Genomic DNA, 21243 nt, shown 5'->3' on the forward strand with positions numbered 1-21243 from the left:
TCCCAGTACTGTGTCCGCTGTGGATCCTTCTCTCCGCCTCGACTCAAAGTTTACACCCAGTTCAGTCAGACAGGATGTGATGCTGCCCATTGCACCAGCAGACCCGCGGATTTACCCTCCTTTTCTGTAGGCTTACAAACATATTTAGACTGAGACTGAATTCATAAAAAAATAAAAAAATAAGATAATGGTAAAAATCTGTCTGGAAACGCCCACTAATTATCTTACATTTCTTTCTTTTTTCTGAAAATGATGGTTGCAGAGTCGAGGCCAGAGTTACTTTATTGAAATCACGTCGCTGTGTCACTGCTGATTGCTGAGTGATGGAGGGTAAGAGGTGTTAAAGAAGATAATGATGAGAGCTATAGCTGATAATTATCCATCATATCATTTCTTTTCAAGGAGGTTTCTGTTCAGTTCAGAATAGTCTCATTTTAACACCTGGTTCATAATGCACATACCCTAAGAGAAAACACTTCGTTTTGTCGTGTGATTTAAGTTAGATTGAAGATGGATCCCCTTTCATGTTTTATTGGTCATTAGACAGTATAATGATTTAAGGGCAGTACTTTTTTTGAGTACAATTAATTCTTGTTTAAGTTGGGCTCTTGTGATTTGATGATTGTAGAAACAACTTGAGTTGTGTTTTACAGGAAGGTAAAACCTTTTGTGACAGACTTTATAAAAGATAAAGTTCTTTGTTGGCAATGTAATGTTATAGATAGAAGTTATGTTCTTATCCGACAAACCCTTCACCACTGAAACTGTATTTTTGGTGTCCTTGTGGTCACGAAACTTTAAACAACATCTACTAATGTATACGTAATACATTCATACAAGTTGTGAGTTGTTTGTGTATTAAAGTCAACTGAAAAAAAAGTCGCTTTTCTTTTATGGTGAAGGTCGTACACTAAAGCCATAGCTTTACATTTCTTTCACTATAATTATTAGACTCCCCAAACCTACAGAGGGAAATTAAAGACTTTAAGTAAAGGTTTCCATGAAATCAATGACACTTGAATTCTTATTGATTACTTAAAAAGCATCTCTCACAGCAGAACTGCATTGTCTCAGTCTCTTTGTATTGTCAGAGTAACACTTCAGCGGTCTGTGCATTAACTGTAATTACCAGATGGCGCAGGGTCAACTGGAAGTGGGCTGGTCAAGATGAAGGAGGACTTAAAGGAGGGAAGAGTGTTATTTCACCTCCATTATCGCTGCTCTTTAGTGATAATGATGTGCAAGAGTGCAAGTTTTTGACCAGCGTAGTAGACCTTTTCAGAGAAAATGATTTTAAAGGTATGATCCAAGGTAGTTATACATCAGGAAAGAAGCTGTTTTGGAGGATTTTTATCCTAAAAATTACAAGTAACAAATTCATTTTCACCTACTGTCCCCTTACCTCACATTTTATTGTAGTGAAAGCATTTACATCACCATCAAATGTTAAAAGTTTGTTAAGATGAAGTAGAGAAAACTTTAAAAAAGTAGCATTGAGTATTAATACAATGATAAAATCAGCCTGGTGTATGAATACAATTCTAATCCAGACACCTGAATGCTCCAAAACACTCATACACTACAGATGTTGACAAAACATTCTTCACTAAATCTCCACTTACTGCCTTGACTTTTACAATTTCATGACAATGAACACTTTACTGAAGAAGACTTCAGAAGAATCTTTTACTAGACTAAAAAATACCACAGTGTTACAAGTAAAAGTCCTGCATTTAAATCTTAGTTAAGTAAAAGTGCATACGTATCAGCATAACAATATACTTGAAGTATTAAAAACAAAAGTACTAATTATTCATAGTCATATATATTGTATTACAGGATTATAATCATGGATGCATTAATGTGTACATCACTTTGATGTCGTAAAGGTGGGGCTAAATTTAAATACTTATACTTACTGCTGGGCAGCTGAAATTATAATCATACATCAGAATTCATTAGTTGATTTATATTTTGTATTAATAATCTGAATCTGCAAAGGAACCAAAGCTATCAAATTAATGTAGTGAACTAAAAAATACAACATTTAATGATGTTAAGTAGCATAAAATAGAAATACCAAAATTGTACTTGAATACTTTATTAAATGTACTAGCTTACATTTGATGCGATCACAAGCTTTACAACAAGCAAGTAAGAGGACTTTAAGTGGAGATAATGCAAGTCAACTCCATATATGTATTATTTCAATAAATAAAACACTGATGAGATGTTTGTCCATGCTGCATAGAAACTGAACAGCACTTTTTGTAAAGGCTATCCAGAGAAAAATGTGCATTATGCAAAAGGGTTTTTAGCTGTGTTTCCTGTACCTCACCCTGACAGAATTTCCTACATGAAGACATTGCAGGGTGAAATGTACAGCAACCTCCTGACGATGGTAATACGTGATGGGTCTCCTGCTGCATCATGCACAGCTCTGTGGATGTGTGAATGTCACATGTGCATGTGTGTGTATGACCACTCTGTCCTGCAGCCGCTGTCCTTCCTTTACGCACAGCTGCCTGCGATCCACACAAACAATAAGCGACCAGCACACTGCCACAATAAACACAAACTGTACCGCATGCTAAAGCTATTACACTCATCCAATGGGCCCCAGTGGACAGCTTGATGTCTGGTATGTCAACAATGTATGACGTGCATCGTCCACTCACTGTGGAGGTGTAGGGGCGTTCACATGAGGGCAAAAGCTTTATTTATTGTGCTGAACGTTAGGAAACAACCAGTATTAAGGTGGGGTCCTTTTGACATAACTGAAAAACAATGCTTGTATAACATATTGGCCTTCACTCAGAGTTAAAGCCTAAACTCTCAGTAATAATACAATGTACTATAAGATACTGCTCTAAGAAATTTCCATTGGATTGATTTGGAGAATCCTGTGGAGTCTTTCTGAGCTTTGTATTGCCAGAAGCAACTATCTCTTCCTACTGTCACTTGTTTTGACTTATTCTTCTGAAGCAGTTTTCAACCGGTTTGAGTTATTATTTCTCATGGACAGTATTATCTGTGTAAGATTGACGTCTTAATAAAACTACAAAAATCAATCAATACAAAAACAGGTGAGCACAATCAAAAGTGTGTCTAAATGCACTTAGTATATACTGTATAGTGTAATATGTACTTTGAATTAGTCTTTCTTTCTGGTTGCAGCATCAAGTTGTGCATATTTAATAAGATCTCAGCTGGGTTTGTTGGTAAATCATCACTATGCTGCAGCATTTTGTCTTTGGACCTGATGTACCCTGATGGTGCACATTAGCTGAGTTTTTGAGCGTTAAACTCTTAATAACTAATACCTAATAAATAACCCCGCGCCTACATACACACAGACACATATACACATGCACAATCTAGTGTCAGATTTATCTTTCCTGTTGCTTTTATCCATTTCTGTCTTTTGTCTATTTGTTTAACCAAAATACAAAATAACCTAAACAGAGACAGAGGCTACAAGTTAGCTTAAACTTGATGCCCTATATTAAATCCATGGAATTACTTCTTTTTTACAAGGTTTATCTGCATTGTCATGAAATTACATGGTTAAACATGAACAACAAGGTCTTCTCCTCTACAGGTTGATTGCCTGCAGTTCATGATATTTTCCAACTCCGTTTTCTGTAATTCTTTGGTTGAGTTGCAGACAAAATGTGCATGATTCGTACTCTTTCCTTCAATGGTTATATGTTACAGAGAACCGGCACAAAGCCACGTAACAGGGATGACTAATGCTCTGCTTGACATGTTGGCCGAAGGGAAATGTTTGGAGAAGGGTGGAGTGAGACCTAAACGCAACACCAAGGTCTTATCTTGTTTCTGTAGAACTTCTGCTACTGAAGTCCATGTGAACATTGTGAGATGATTGAGATACGAGCTGGATGTGAGGCCAGTCTGTGTGAGAACAGGGCTTGAAAATATTCATTGCTGCAACAACTGTGCTTCACCTCCTCTGAAAACCTATATTCCCAACAGATTCGATACCAGGGGTACCCCAGAGGGTACTTCTAATTATGTATTACCAAATTCTCTCGTACATTTACAATAACAACAATTCGGCACATCAACCTGAGTCAGCTGTAACACATTAATATCACTTACACTTCTGCCTGAAAACTAGTTAGCAAACAACAAGATAAGTTGAAATTAGCCAAAGGTAATGTCATATTCAGCTACTGTACGAATAAACAGTTGAAATAGTTAGCTAAAAGTAACAGATAAACAGTGGAAATAGTTAGCTAAAAGTAACAGATAAACAGTGGAAATAGTTAGCTAAAAGTAACAGATAAACAGTGGAAATAGTTAGCTAAAAGTAACAGATAAACAGTGGAAATAGTTAGCTAAAAGTAACAGATAATAGTTGAAATTGTGTTCAAAGAAGTGAATAAATGATGAATGTTGAAATGATTAGCTATACATAAGGTTGAAGGTTTAGGTAGCTAAAGGCACAGATGAACACTGAAGTAGTTCAAACATTTGAAAAGTAACAAACAAACAGTTTTTATTATAGTTATTGATATAGCTTAAAGTGATGAATAAATGGTTGAAACGAAAGTGGAAGCCTAGTAGTAGCAGGCCTATGAATGCAAACATGACCGAGGCAAACACTGACACAATAAATCCATATAATAATCAATTTATAAGAACTTACATGATAGATGGTGCAGATGAAGGGGTATTTGAGCTCATCTGACAGGGCTGTGTGAGTAAATCAAAAAAGGTTGGAAACCACAGCTGAAAGGCTCTTTGGATAGATGTGTCCACCAAATGTTTGTTTAAATCCTCCTTGGTGAAGTGTGCATGGAAATTCAAGATTGTTCAGTGGAAGAAACTGCTTAAGATGTGAAGAAGCACATGAATAATACAAGAAAACTGAGAGAGCCAGTGAATGCTGGCCTATGGGAGCTTGTTGCAGAATCAGTTTGACGTTTGAAGACTCACCACGTCCAACATTCAACAGGCTGCATCTACTCTGAGATCAAACCCATCTAGATTACAGTCCTGCAGCCAAGCTTTCAACAAACAAAGGAAATGGCACATTACACAATTCTCTCTCTGAAAAGTTGCATTGGAGAGAAAAAAACCTTCTCCAGTTATTTAACAAATGCAAGTTTATTTGAAGTACAGACAAGGAAAAATGAAGGGCTTTTTTCAGGGCTTGCACTCCATATGACAGCAATTTGGGGGTATTGTGTATTTTGGCCCAAGCGTGTGGTCTATGATAGATGACAGGAGAGAAAATCACGAGCCGCTGGCTTGAGCACAGACACGCAAATTGCTTTCAGCTGATTGCCGTATTCTGCTTGATATTTATCAAGTGGATTACAGTATGTCTCTCTATTTACAGCCAGGAAGCAGCTGATCAATTCCACTAACGGAGCAAAGAAAGAGAGCTGATGTTTTTTTCTCTGCCGGGTGAAAGTACAAACCCCTGAAGTGGCCAGTGAGCAGTGTAAAATTAAGTGTATCCTCTATTGCATCTTGTTTGACACACAGCATTAAAAACACGCACACAGATATTGGTTTGTGCTGAAACTGAATTTAAAAAGAACACATCTTATAGTGCAAGCTTACAAGTGATTAGTAGGCCAACATGCAGCATTTAAACTTGCAATAAGTGATTAGATTTGGCCACTTGGGGCCACTGGAAACAAGTTTTGAACATAACACTGACAAATCATCACTTTTTATGTTGATCTGGCAAACAGTTGCTTATTCACACATCAAGCCATCACGGAGCATCATTATAATTCACTTGGAGTCATGTTTCTGTCCACCTGATGATTGTAAGTCCAATATTCACTCTCTGTAATATTTTATAATAACCATCATCAATAAATGGTAAATTGATAGTTAATTAAGCTCTAATGTAAATGTTATCATCTCTTATCAGCTATTACACTACAGTTCATTTAGCTGACGCTTTTGTCCAAAGCGACTTACAAAAAGTGCAAGCAATCATGGGGATACAACTCCATAGTACATTAGCTTCAAATAGGTAAAATTATTTAAGTGCAGAACAATAGCTTGAAATAAGCCAAACCAAGTGCAATATACAGAAACAATAGAATACAAATTCAACTATTAGCTACAAATAAGCCAAACCAATATAAGTGCAACATATAAATAACTTTTTTTATTTTTTATGATACATTATTTATGTAATTTATAAATGGATTGTTTCCTATTAGACAAACCAATGAAACAATAACATACCATGTATATTACTAAAAATTAGTAAACATTATTACTTATAACATCATTGTTTGTTAACATAAAACAAAACATTAACTGAAGTCTAATTAACTATCAATTAACTATTTAATGCTAGTTATTATAAATTGTTACCTCACTCTCTTTTAGCTCTGTTTTGGCCGACACATGAAGTAAATATTTGTGTCTTCAGCAGCGTAGTGCTCCTCTATGCTCATCAGCTACACCTGCTGACTGTCTGTCTGTTGTTTGGTGCTGAGCGGATAGTGTACAGCGGGGGTTTGGAGCACTTACTCTGAAAACAGCTGCCTGTTGTGACCGAAAAGAGAGTGAACCAAAACATTATAGTTGTGGGCCGGACAGCTAAACAATGAGCTGAAACTCACTCACAGCCGAGGGGAGCTGCAGATTCAGCTGACATCTTTCACATTGTCACATTGTTTTCACGTTGTCAATTGTTACAGTGTTATTATAAGCAATATCGATCATAGTCACTTTAATGAAACGAAGCACAGTCTCCTACTAGTTAGGTTTTCCTCCCCATGTGCAACCTTCAGAATTGTGTTTTGTAATTACTGAATGAATCGTCTGGAGTTCTCATTGTAAACATGAAGAAGACATAGATCAGAGTTGGACACTAAAAGCAGCTTCTCTAAACCTTAACTTAGAATAATAACCTTAGAAATATCATCAGGGTTATCTCAGTTTTGGCTTTAAATATATAACAGAAAGCCTGTGTTAGGAGCGTGGAGTTCAGGGCAGTCAGTTAGTACATCTGCTATTTTGATTTTGATCTTTCTTTTGTCAATATGTTTCTCACAAGCCAAAAAGTTGGACCATCAATTAGCAAGTTGCTGAAGCTCTTCCAGTTTCAGGATCTGTTGCTGAATCTGACCTCTAACCTCCTTTCATACAGTTGAAGCGAATTTGACCTCTCAACCTCAAAGATTTATTTTAGGAGCACATTATTTGTTTGTTTTACATGACACACACTTGCATCTGAGTGAGGGCAGTTGAGAGAGAAGGTTTTTTTTTTCTCATTGGTTGTGAAACTAAATAAGTGATGACAGACAAAAAAGTATAAAGTTAATATATATGTTCAATCAGGTTCCTGTAATTCCCCAGCACTCTATCTAACAGCAAAAATATGCTAATAATAAACACACCCTTCAGAACATATTTGTATAGCTCTGTACGATTTCAATTTAGCCCCGCTCTTCCCTCTGATCAGGATCCAGCTTTTTACCTCGGCTCGAGATATGTTAAAGGACTCGGGTCGGTGTCAAAGATCAGCTACTTACCCAATCAGGTAACCAGCTCCAGAAGGGAAATTACCTCCTTCCGACCACTTGCACTCACCTGCAGTGACCCGGAGCAATCAGAGGTGAACGAGGCTCCTAATCATGGAAACCCCTTTAGGTCAGTACACACACCCCACACACGGCACCACCCAACCTCCTGCAACACCACCTCTCCCTGACAAGGCCGGCTCTGAGTTCAAGTGTTTAAACTGTCACATCAAATAGGCTCAAACGTGGAGATTACTTGCGCAGGACGCATTGTGTGTTTAGTTTGATGCCGACTGCAATATCCTGCCACTCTGTTGATCCTAGCAGAACAGGAGGGGTGGAGCTGTGTCAAGCAGAGGTGGCCTGTGCCGGGCACGCTCGCACTCTGATCAGCCGGGGGAAGTGTGGAAGGTGGGACAGGAAACAGTGTGCTGGAAAGGATCTATAACCTGGAGCACAACCAGGACTCCCTCACTGTTTATTTTGAATAAGAGTGACCCTGGTCATGCAGCAGAATGATGTGTGATAACGCAGAGACTGCATATAGTGGCACGCTTGAATGTATCCATTTTAAGACGTGTGGTAGTTTCTGGTCAAGTGACACGTGCTTGGATACTCAGCTACGAGTGTTTGTGTTTCATGCACCCTTAACTTTTGAGGGCTCTTGAAGCCGTGAACACTTATTATGTGGTGTGTGTGCAGCGTGACTACACTACAGTGAGGGGACTCTGTGTTTTTCTATGGTGAACTGTGCCAGCTCTCTGACAGCTGATGAATGAGTCCAAGTCTCGCTGCTCCCACAAATCTCAGATTATTTGCAGCATGTAGATGACTGTGAGCTCGCAGCACAATATGTGGACTGATAATATTCTACAGTATATGAGCGAATTAAAGTCAAATAACATCAAAACAGACTCTAACCAGTGGTGGGATGTAACTGAGTACATTTTCTACTTGTTCTTGAACTTTAAACTTGTACTCCACTACAGTTATGAAGCAAATATTGTACTTTTTACTTGTTACTTTGCACAATCAGGTTATTAATACAAAATATAACCAACTAATAAATGATGATGTATTTGTATGGGTTAGGCCACCCGGCAGTTCATACGTAGGTAATAGAAGCTGAACCTTTACTATCTGCAGCATTAGTGATGCTTAATTTTAATCAGGAAGTCTCATATTGTTCTGAAATGGGCCTTTCCCCACAATGAACACTTTTACTTTTAGTACTTTAAGTATATTTGAATGCTAAAATGTTTGTACTTTCACCTAAATAAAGTTTTGAATGTAGGACTTTTACTTGTGATGGAATATTTCTACACTGTGAAATTTCTACTTTTACGTAAGGAAAATATCTGACTTCTTCCACCACTGACTGTAACTGATTAAAAAAAAAGCAAAACAAGGAGGTATTTTCTGAAGGAGATATTGTTTCTACCTCATGTAGATTACTGTTAGGTCGTCACATAGACTGTATATAAGAAGTGGACACCCATTGGTTTGTAGACTACGGTTTTAAAGAGTTGAGTTTGGCATTTTAGCCGTCGCCATCTTGGTTTTGTGGAACCCGAAGTAACTTTCATGAGCTGAAAATACGCTTATTGTAAGTTGCTTATTGACAAAAGCGTCAGCTAAATGAACTAAATAATGTAATGAGAGGGTTAAAGTTGGAAGATGAAAACACAGACAACACCCAAACTGGACAACACCGTGGTAGCAACCTGCCATTCACAACGTAGCCCCGCCCTAAAACATACCCTACTTTATTTATCTTTATCTATTTTACTCTATATAGGACCATAATTTACAAGATGAACATCAGTCTTTATTGAATAAGACTTCAAACTAGCGATCAAGACCATAAAATATATTGGAAAAATATTTTTGAAAAGTTAAAGTTAAGTTAAGTTAAAGTTAAAGTAAGATCATTTTCTCATAGACTTCTATACAATCTGACTTTTTTTAGCAAACAGTGGAGTCACTCCCTCCTGGCTATTAGAAGTAATACATGTTTTTTAGGCACTTCTGCATTGACATGACTGATGCTATGCTGCTGTTGGCAGATAAGAATCAAGTTTAATGCTAGACAGCATAACAATGAAGTCTGCTAATCTGTAACCCGATCCAGGGGGAAGGAAGAAGTCAGGAACCAGCCTTCAGTGCTTTCACCAATCGTATTCATCACCAGAGCCGGACCGAGGCTCATTTAGAGCGGGAGCACGGCTTAACTAAACATCTTCTCCATAAAATAAATGCTTCCAGGTTACTCCCAGTCCAGGTTCCACTCAGAGGAGCATCTGATCTCAATTAGCAGGAGTGCTATAGGAAGCAGGGAGGCTCGGCCTGCAGCCTGAGCCAACAGCACCATGGCAACGAGCAGCACGTCGACGAGCCCCGCGCAGATACGAATCCTTTTCAGGCACTTCTAAGGCGGGAAATGATGATTCGATAATTAGTTCCTGATGCCTCCCATTCTTTTTCATATCAATCATGACTAGGAAACAGAATGCAATTGAAATACAGTTTGAAGCTGCAGAGGTTGGTTGGTATCCTGAACGTCCATTGAAGAGTGATGTATGGATGCCGTATGTCCACATGGTTTTCCACTGTCAAACTTCAAGAAAACCAGAAAATACACAAGGCACTGAAAAGAAAAGAAAAATCACAAAGGATTGATTGTCATTAAGATTTTTCAAAATGTATTCAGAGTGAAAATATCACAATTATGATGCTGATTCACAGACAAATGGGTTTCAGATATTCCTACAATTCCCAGAAACTCTTTGTTTAAGCTGTGGGAGGGGTAGTGTGCTGCGTTCAAGTGCTCCTCACCTAAGATTAAAGGTTTTTACATGAAACCCCAATGTTTTACTTTCGGAAACAGAGCAATGTTCCTATGTGCTACTGCAGCAATTTAATTGGAGAAAAACTACAGCAAGCACATATATTAAAATCTATTTCTTAAAAGCTAAAATGTAAAGGAACGTACAGAGAAAGATATAGAAATAGGAGCATACCTTTATTTTTTATTATTTACATGGGATGACAAATACAGTTATAGTAAATGCAATCCAAAGAAAATAGTGAGTAAATAAACATTCAGCACAAACATCTGGAAGTAATTCAAAGTAGAATATCTAGGATGTCTATTTTATTTTTTAATGTAGAGGCACTAATACAATTAAGCGGTACAAAGAGAAAGTATGTAAAACCTGCTGCAATTTGTTTAGGGTATGGTAATAAAATCCACTTTGGATGCTTCTTTACAGGATATTATCAAATATGGAGAACATTTTATTGTTTCATTCTGTTGTTCCTTGGCCAGATGTTAACATATCCATTAATAAAATCAACATGGAAAATCATAACAGGAAGATAAAAAGCTAAGAGTAATGGCAAGATATGTGCGTAGGAGTAGGAAATGTACAATGCAGGCAATAAATATGAATAGAATTATAAAATGTTAAATTACAGTTTCATTCAGTGCGAGCAGTTAAACCACGTCAACATATAATCACATTACATTACAGCGGACACAGGTAAAACATGTTAGTCATAGGTACTTATGAGCATCAAAACAAAGTCCTCTGGAGGTAGAAATGCATCATAACTCTTTGCTATAGTAGATATGCTCATGCATTTACAAATTCCCACTGTACTCAAACACATCCGTACCAACACACTTACATGCTTGAAAAACATTTTCTTTAATTTAGCAACATTTTCTGTCTAAAAATCGTATTCTCAAACATTTAAAATCAGAAATGTATAGTATAATAAAAGTATAATTACTTAGATACAATAAAAGTTTTTTTTAAATAATAACAATATGACATTCTCTGAGTCTTTTGGAGGAAGATTATAAGATGTCCAGTACAGTTTTTGGAACATATAGGACCAGCTCTTTGTCCTAAAGCCTCAGAGCTTCACACAAACACACCCTTTAACACATACGGACCGAACTTGGCAGACAACACAATATGGTCTCAAAGTGACAGGAAGCTGAGCTCATACAATTTGTATGTGACCCCCGACACATACTGTACACTCCTCGAAGATGACAGGAAACTTCTCCACTCCTCTAGTGGTCATTGGTTTGGCAAGACTGATCAGCTGCTGATGTTTAATGAGGAATGGCAATATTATGTTTTTTATTAGAGAATTTTGGAAAGCTGATGTGAACAAAGTGAATATTTATTTATTTATTTGTTTTAAAGACTTTCAGTAACACATGTGTCTTCAGAGAGGTGAGGTGAGGTCTGCAAAATTTAAAATAATTAGCTGAACATGTTTCGGTCAAGATTTGACTTATTTCCATATGGACAAGCTAGTCCTAAAATTGCTACAGTATGCAGGAAATTACTTCAACAGGCAAACATCTCACATAGGTTTGGCTCAGATAATGTCTCCGTGGGAAGGAATCAAAGATCAGAACCTGGCAACGCTACTGCATTGTTTGATTCATTTTACTTTGTTCCTGTGTGTCTTTTCCCCCCATATTCCCAAAAAAACACAGATCACATATACGAATAACTATTTCCCACCAGTGTCAGTGTCCCTGTGTATTCCTGTGATAGACTGCCGGCCACTGCAGGTGTGTTTCCCTGTCTCAATAGGAATAATTAAGAAAAATAGTTTGTCTGAAAGGCAGTGGTGGAAGAGGTGCTCAGAATTTCATTAAAGTAAAAGCCAAAATACCACAGTGTAGAAATACCACTTTTCTTTGGTTAGAGTACAAAAGTAATAGCATCAAAAAGTACACAAAGGACAAGTACACATTATGCAGAATTGCCCATTTCAGAAAAATGTATGTTATAATATTGAATTATAATTATTGATGAATTGTAGATTATTTTAATGTTGCAGCTGGTAAATCTGGGGCTTATTTAAAAAATATATATATAAACTATCCTGCCGGGTAGCTTGTGACTTTCACCAAGGGATCAATAAAGTCATATCTTTATCCATAGTAAAACATCATGATGTATTTGTTCATTATATTTTGTATTATTAATCTGGATCTTCAGAGTAACTAAAGGTCAATTATAAATGTAGAGGAGTACAAAGTCCATGTTTGCATCTGAATTGTAGAAGAGTAGAAGTATAACATAGAATGAAATGGAAATACTCAATTGAAATGAGGGTGTCCAGTGACAAAGTCCATTTAGTGTTACTGGGATATTTAGTCATTTTTGTAAAACTCAGTTGCTTTTAATGACCTAAATAACCTTTTTCTAACAAGTAAAGTCTTGGATGATATATTAATTTGCCAGCAGGTGGAGATAGAGCACTTTGAAATGTTTCCTTTCGCTGCAATGATTTTAATGACACATGCAAAACAATCATGTTCATCATTTGAAGAAAGAAGTTTTTACACACTAGACTAGAGAGCTTCCAACACAATCCTGAGAAACATTTGTCGACCAGTTCTGGTTAAAGATGATGAAATCCAAATGATTTGGTGCCAGTTGCAGCAGACTTTCTTTAAAACATTTTGCAGACTACATATAGGAAGTAGAGGAAACTGTGTTACCGCCCATTCTCTTTAACTGATGTTAAAAGCCAGTTAGACTATATATAGGCCTGTGGGTTGTGATGCAGAGAGAAGACGACCCACGTCTCTCAAATTACTTTTGAGAAACACAATAACACTTTGAACAAACACTTTTAGAAAACTCTAATTTAATTTTGAGCCTTTACAGAACGATCCACGTTTGGGAATCATGAAAGGTGAGTCCTCAATTTATTAAATGAAACACCTGCTGAGTGAATTTGATGTTTTTACACCCTGTTAATATAACTTTTTCTTTTATAGAGTTTTGCATCTTCTCCATCTGCTTTATCAACCTGTTGCTGCTGGAGAGCTGCTCATGTGCTGGTGACTCAAGCGTTGGTGAGCAGTTTAACGTTTGGACGGATCATTTGGTTTTAGGTTATGGTAGTTAGAATATTAGAGCATTTTATGATACATAGATTTGTCTTTCTTTCTTATCAAGCTTATAGTACAAAACTGAGATAGTGTAAATGTGCAATTAGTGCAAATTCAAGTTCAAGACAAAGAGGAAAGTCCAGGGTAATTCTTGGTCCCGCATTGTCCAGTGCATGCTGGGATTGGCTCTTTCCCTGAATGGATAAATGACTATGTATATATAGACATGCATTTCAATTTAAGCCACCATGTAAGGGACTTTGGTGCAGTACAACTTAAAAAATGTAATGCAGAACAGACAAAAGGGAAATAGTTTGAAAAAGTATTTTATATATGTTCTATTCTGTAAGTAACTCAATCTAAATATGGATCTGCATTCTTGGCCTTCCTGGTAAAGATCAAGATCTACATAACGTCAACACATCAGTACTATTTGAAACAAGTGCATGCATTCGTACACGTTCTTCTTTTAGAAACCTAAATATTTTTCACACTCACACTTATCTATCCTTTTATTCACAGCTAAATAAGAACGTAAAAGCTGCACTGGCTCATTATCTTGTTAAACTTCTGCAAGTATGAAGGGAGGACAGGAAGTATCACAATGACAGAGTGTTAAAGATATAGGGGAGGTGGTTAGGGTGTTAGGCAGCCACTACTTTTTACCCAGAAGTAGTGAAGTCCTAATTTAGTAAACGGATTTCTGTGAAGAGACTGTTTACTGTCAAAAAAGCTATGCAAAACACTTATTAACCGCTATTTATGAGTATTCCCACTTAGGCCACTGCCGGTTACATTTTTGGGGAAGTGATAAGTGAGTCATTAAGAGATTATGGTTGATTTTAGCTTTAAAGTGTAAGATTTAATGTAAGACATGTTTAACACGCACAACTATATGTAAATGAAAGCAATACTTTCAGGTTGTCTATGTTTTTCTCTCGTTTCAGTATTGTTCTGAGTCAATACACCATCTGGACCGTCATTTAGTTCAGCAGGAGCTACATTATACCACTTTTCTTTTCTTTTCTTTCTTCAATTCTTAGAAAGTAAGATAACATTTATTTTGTTTGCAGTGAATCCCTGTTGCCACTACCCCTGTCAGAACTCAGGAGTGTGTGTGAGGTTTGGTGCAGATCGCTATAAATGTGACTGCACCAGCACTGGCTTCAATGGAGACAACTGCACTGTTCGTAAGTAGGAAAAAGATTTTGTATTTTGGACATAAATCTGCATGTCGACATCTGGGTGTTGGTTCTTTTAAAAGTCTGGTCAACTTCCCTGTTAGCTCCAGTGCCACCTTAATGTGCAAATTTTCCCTCCATCCAAACATTACGCTAACAACAAACTTGTGCACTATAATTCTCCTCCTGTTTTATCTGCATCTGCTCTTACAGACTCTGTGCACAGCACTGAGAACAGCGATAATAGTGCTCGAACACCAAAGTTTAAACTACTGGTGTTCATTTTTCAGCTTGTGATCATATAATAAAATTCAGAAACCTTTCAAAGAAGGAAGAAATAAGAAGAAGGAAGTATTTACTAGCAGGTTGATAAAGGGACAATAGTTGTGCTATTCTCTGTACTCCCAGAAACATTCTAAATGTTTCAACAATATTAAATGTTCAATAATGTCTCATTTTGTAATAACTCATTAAGTCTACAGTTATACATGTTAATAAGTCATTAATCATGTGTAATAAATAACACGTTTTGCACTTTCTAATAAACCAACAGCAAAAATGAATAAGTCATCTGCAGTTATAAATGTTAAAATAATAATAATTAACGTTGTTTTTTTTACTAAATCCATAAAGTCCACAGATGTAAATATGTATAAGTTGTTAATAAATAAATGTTGCTGCAGATGCCCTGCAGATCATTTGCAGAAGGTCAATGCAGGACCCTAAACCTCCACCACCTTAAAACTACAAAACTAAAAACATTAAGCAAGAATCATTTTGCAGGAAGATAAAGACCGGCCAAAGGAATGTTTGAATGTTTGAAGTGATACAAACAATATTTGTTCTTGGTCTTTGTGTGTAGCGGAGCTCTGGACCAGAGTTTGTCTCATGCTGAAGCCGAGTCCTGCGTCAGTTCACTTCTTCCTCACACACTTCCCCTGGTTCTGGGACCTCGTCAACAGCTCTTTCCTGCGAGACACATTCATGAGAATAGTGCTGACGGGTAGGTGAAAAGCTTCAAGCCTGGCACTGTGGTTTTTAGCAAACATCACTCAAGCAGGAGTAAACACATTTGTTGGGGACTGTTGTCAGCTGTGGATGTATACACATTTGGTTTGCTAGTAGTGAGTATTTATAGCTGCAGGACGGTATGAATGAGTGATGAGTAGAAATAAACTACAGAGCTCAGGCTTAACACAGTGCATCTGGTCCTTGTGCATAAATATATGTTACAAGTCTAATGCCACTGTGACGTCTATATCAAATAAACTAAACTAAACTAAACATAGTTTATCACCACCAGTCTTATCCCTGTTCCCTTAAGAACTTCAGGCTACTTATATGAGAATTAATTGTCCAAACATAGTGGTTCATTAATTCCAATGAACCAGCAAACATAACAAATATATATAACATAAATAAGTCATAAACTACATTTTGTCACCTTTTCCCAAAGCCAGAAGCGACCTTATTCCAAGCCCTCCAACTTACAATAGCAAATATGGATACCTCAACTGGGAGTCCTACTCAAACATGTCCTACTACACCCGTCTGCTCCCTCCTGTACCTGAAGACTGCCCTTTGCCGATGGGAACTAAAGGTGAGACCTGCACAGCTACACACAGACGTTTGTGCTCCTGAGGACATATTTAAATGTTCCTTTCTCTACAGGTAAACCTGAGCTTCCTGATCCCAAAGTGTTGGCCGAGAGGTTTTTTAAGAGAAAGAGGTTCAGGCCGGACCCCCAGGGAACCAATCTGATGTTTGCCTTCATGGCGCAACACTTCACTCATCAGTTTTTCAAGACAAACCAGGAAGTTCAAGGTGGCTTCACGAAGGCTTTAGGACATGGGGTGAGATGCACACTGACAGTCTGTGTTCAGCAAGAACAACCTTATGTCTCTTTCATAATTTCTTGGTTGTAAATGTGTTTGACTATTTAATTTATTGACAGATTTATGTATTTTCCTCTGTCCAGGTAGATGCGAACAATATCTATGGCGACAACCTGATGCGACAGCTTCAACTCCGTCTTCATAAAGACGGAAAGCTGAAATATCAGGTAATAAAGAAATAGCGAGTTAGACGAGTAGATTCATACTCATACTCACATGTTTGAGGGTGGCAACAATCTTTTCTAACTCTCAACAAGAAGGCAAATTACATAACACCAAAAATGTCTTTTTTTTTGTTATTTCCGTTATTACACAATCTTTCCTAAAGGTTCGGTATGTGGTATTTTATAAACCACCACTTATGTATATCTAAAGTATAACTTTTATTTCCTGTGTCATCCCAACTTTTGTAAACTTTTGTTTGACATTTTCCAAATAAGAGCGATAGTGATAAAGTGGTTAAAGACACGATCCTATCGTTCACTTTGACAGCACGTTATCGTGCCTTTGACATGCTCAGGGTTTGATAGGGAACTTCCTCTAACCATCTTTATCTTAAAGCCACTCTGCTTCACGGTGGCTGTATAGTAGTACTTTCACCACCAGCATGATATTCACAAGTCTACTATGACCTGTGCACAAAAAAGCTAATCATGGTAAGAATTAGGCTAGTAAAGAAAATGGGGTATTCAAAAGATTAAACAGCTCAGAATCAACCCTTCAATATACTTCTCTCTCTTTTTTCACAGTTAGTAAAAGGTGAGATGCACCTTCCTACAGTATCAGAGGTGCACATGGTGTATCCTAAAGACTTCCCTCCAGAGAAGCGTCTGGTCATGGGTCAGGAGTTGTTTGGCCTCCTGCCGGGCCTCACCATGTACGCCACCATATGGCTGAGGGAGCATAACAGAGTCTGTGACATCCTGAAGGCAGAACATCCCACCTGGGACGATGAGCAGCTCTTCCAGACAGCCAGATTCATCATCATTGGTGAGGGCATCAGGAACTTTACAGTTTAAATCTCTTTAAGTCTAAGAATCTGAAAATCTTCTGTCTCTGTAACAGAATGATTGAAAAAATATATATTATATATATATATGTATATATTAATCTAAATGAAATACATTTTGACGGTTGTTTTTTTTTACCGTTAATGGGTTTGTGAAAGAACGTCTCCAAGTGGTAATATTGTTGCCGGTGCTGTTGCAAAGTCAACCAGAATGCTTTCCGTTTTCACTCAGAGTCTACTACTAGCGACGAATTTAGCCAATTATTCCGACCATCAGGGGAAAATCAAGAAATATATTCAAACATATTATAGCCTATTGTAATTCATTCCCAACAGCACCAGGTCTCACTCTCTTTTTGGCAGTATCTCTGTGTTCGAAAGTGTCTGAAGTGACTTCTTCAAGTGTCTTGTATTGTCCGACCAACAGTCCAAATCCCAACGTTGTTACAATTACGATAATTTAAGACCAAGAAAGGCCCCAAAGTCTCCCATTTACAAAATGACTAACATGTTTAGTCGATTATCAACATAGTTGATGCCCATCAATTTTCTGTCAGTCAACTAATCGATTCATTGACTAATCGTTGATTGTTTGGCTCAGTGTGTGACATCAAGTGATGACATTTTTGTGTTTGTCCCCCAGGAGAGATCATCAACATTATAATAGAGGAGTACGTGCAGCACCTCAGTGGCTACCTGCTGAACCTGAAATTCGATCCCACCCTGCTCTTCAACTCGCGCTTCCAGTACAGCAACCGCATCTCTCTGGAGTTCGCCCACCTCTACCACTGGCACCCGCTGATGCCTGACAGCTTCCTCATCGATGGAGACGAAATTCCGTACTCCCAGTTTATTTACAACACCTCCCTCCTCATGCACTACGGGGTGGAGAAAATGGTGGATGCCTTCTCCCAACAACCTGCAGGACAGGTAGATAAGCACCGTCCACTGATTATACGGGAATCTACAGTTGGTGGCAAAAATAGATGAAAGTAACTAAATACATGCACTGTACTAAATTACACTTTTGAGGTATATGTACTTTACTTGAGCATTTACATTTAATGTTACTTTATAATTCTACTACATTTCAGAGTATCGCACTTTTTACTCCACTTATTTATCCCTAAGCTATTGTTAGTTACTTTTAAAATTAAGCAAAGGATCTGAATACTTTCTTCTATCACCGAAAGCTTATGATGAATTGATGTGATTCAGATAACTGCAAAATAAACAGTTAACACTTACAGGTAGAAGAATCAAATCTGTGTTATAAATGGTTGATGACAATGTTCTGATTCATCAGGCCGACAGTTACCACAGTAGATACATAAATATATCACAGGAAATGCTGTAAAGACTATTGTCAATATATTAATATTATATTGTTATATACATATAACAAGTATAATACCACTCACTTGCTAAATGATGATATTTCAGAATAGCCAGACTTATTCAGTAGTGACTATACCATAAACCTAGAAATAAAACAGAGCATGTTATATGAGGAAACCCTTTTGCATGATTCGTCTGCTGAGGATCTTCATGCAGACTACAGGGATGATGAAACATGTGACACAGGACACGTATTTCTAACCACTCAACCACTGTGTTTAATTCATCAACATTAAAGCAGACTTCCCCTCACAATCACTTCTGAAAATCAAATGAGAGAAAATATTCTCTGACATCTTTCTTGTGCATGCAACGCTTTAGTTCTGTTTGCTAAATTTGAAGTGTGTTGTTTCCTGCCAACGTTAGTTTTTTTACTAACAGCTCATTATTTCAGAACCTTTTTTGTCTCTGTCTTCAGATAGGTGGAGGTCGCAACTCTCATGTGGTTGTGCTCAAAGTGTCAGAAATGGTCATCAGAGAGTCTCGAGCAACACGTGTGCAGCCCTTTAATGAATACAGAAAGAAGTTTAACCTAAAGCCATACACCTCTTTTGATGAATTTACTGGTAAGCAGGAATAATATTGTAACTGCCTTTGAAAAAGTTTTAATCCTTCATATTTGTATGGGGTATTACCATAGACTCTATGGGTAATACATAATGTATACTTGATTTAAACTGATTCATTTGTTGCATACAGTTGGTTGTAAAATTACTTCAGGAAAGAAAATAACATGATCAATTCAATGATTAAGCTTTTTATGTTGTAACTTGTTCATTCTGTAAGAATATGAATATAGCTATCACAAAGTCCACTTTCTTTGTACTACTTTCTTCAGATCAGTGAGAGACAATATATACAACAGCATTGGAAGACTGAGAATCACTTTTTGTTATTATGTCAAGTAACTTTATTTTTTATATTTTATTGTACAGTAAAGTGTGGCAGAGGCTGATGGGAAGGTCATTAGTTTTACAGGTGTTTAATATAAACCAAAGTTTAACTGAAAGTTCATGAGGCATTTCAGTCTGGACCAAAGTGGCTGACTGAGAGATATTGCCATCACTAGAGCTGTGCTGCTAGCGCGGATCAAAACTTAAAACAATAGTTATACTTGAGAGGAGTTTAGGACATTGTGTTTTTGAAGAGGGAGGAAAAAGACATTCAATTAAAAATCCCTGTGTGACACAGACGGTCTATGGTGTAACATGAGGGTATAGTTTAACAGATGTTTTCTCTTTTCCAAACAGATGACATAGAAATGGCCAGAGGTTTAGAGGAGCTCTATGGTGACATAGATGCTCTGGAGTTCTACCCTGGCGTCCTGCTGGAGAAAACACGTCCTAACAGTCTATTTGGGGAGAGCATGGTGGAGATGGGTGCTCCCTTCTCCCTGAAAGGCTTAATGGGAAACCCTATCTGCTCCCCTCAGTACTGGAAGCCCAGCACCTTTGGTGGAGAGACGGGCTTCAATATCGTCAAAACTTCCACTCTGAAGAAGCTGGTGTGCCTCAACACCAAGTGGTGTCCATACGTGGACTTCCGTGTTCCACAAAATGAGGAAGAGACGAAACCGAGGACAACAACTACTGAACTTTAATTAATGTTGCATTCATCTCAATCAGTCTATTACTATACAGACTGTGGGGGACATATAGTTATCAATGTGTTGCAAGTTGTTCTCATAACGGAGATTTTAATGGTACAAGTGCTAATTTAGTGGTTTTAATCCTGCCTGCAGCGAATTACATACTTTGCATTAAAGCAGGTCTACCTCCTGAAAACCCAGCTGACAAGTTCCATAGTTTCCTCTGGCGTACCATGGAAATGTATTTTAATTTGGTAATGGTGTTTTTCTGTGTGTATTTTTCCCTCTTCTTTTCAGAGTAAAGGTATTATGTCACTATATCTTCTTGAAGTCCACAAAATAACGAACATTACTGCACAAATACTTTGTTCAAAGAAGAGAGTTAATTCAATGTATGTTAAAATGCCCAAAAATAAAAAATGTTCATGAATTATAAAAAGTAATGATCTGCAGTCATTCTTGTTGCATAATAGCAGAAACACGTCTCATTTTGGTTAAAATTGCATGAATGTTTAAAATCTGTACAAAAGAAAATGTTGAAATTATGAAATAATATATACTGGGGCATTTGGGTTTAAAGTGCCTTGCTAAAGAGCATCTCTGCACGAAGAAGGGGTGACGATCAAACCAGTCTGATTCTGTAATGCAACAACACAGACTAGATCCCTCACTGGCTTCCCTCCTGCTAACTCTGCCAGGTGAGTCGGCTCTCATGAC

General features: G+C 37.5%; 1 protein-coding gene across 1 annotated transcript; it reads left to right on the plus strand.

The window, feature by feature from the left end:
* The first annotated feature begins 13109 nt into the window (after positions 1-13109).
* On the plus strand, positions 13110-20969 carry ptgs1 (prostaglandin-endoperoxide synthase 1). The gene is made up of 11 exons (XM_029439085.1): positions 13110-13256; positions 13342-13419; positions 14529-14645; positions 15499-15639; positions 16093-16236; positions 16308-16489; positions 16615-16698; positions 17281-17521; positions 18184-18470; positions 19357-19504; positions 20189-20969. The coding sequence occupies exons 1-11, from the start codon at positions 13250-13252 to the stop codon at positions 20536-20538; spliced, it is 1779 nt and encodes a 592-aa protein (XP_029294945.1). The 5' UTR covers positions 13110-13249; the 3' UTR covers positions 20539-20969.
* Positions 20970-21243: the final 274 nt, after the last annotated feature.

Source organism: Cottoperca gobio, chromosome 9 (assembly GCF_900634415.1).
Source record: "Cottoperca gobio chromosome 9, fCotGob3.1, whole genome shotgun sequence".
In the NCBI taxonomy this organism is placed as follows: Eukaryota; Metazoa; Chordata; class Actinopteri; order Perciformes; family Bovichtidae; genus Cottoperca; species Cottoperca gobio.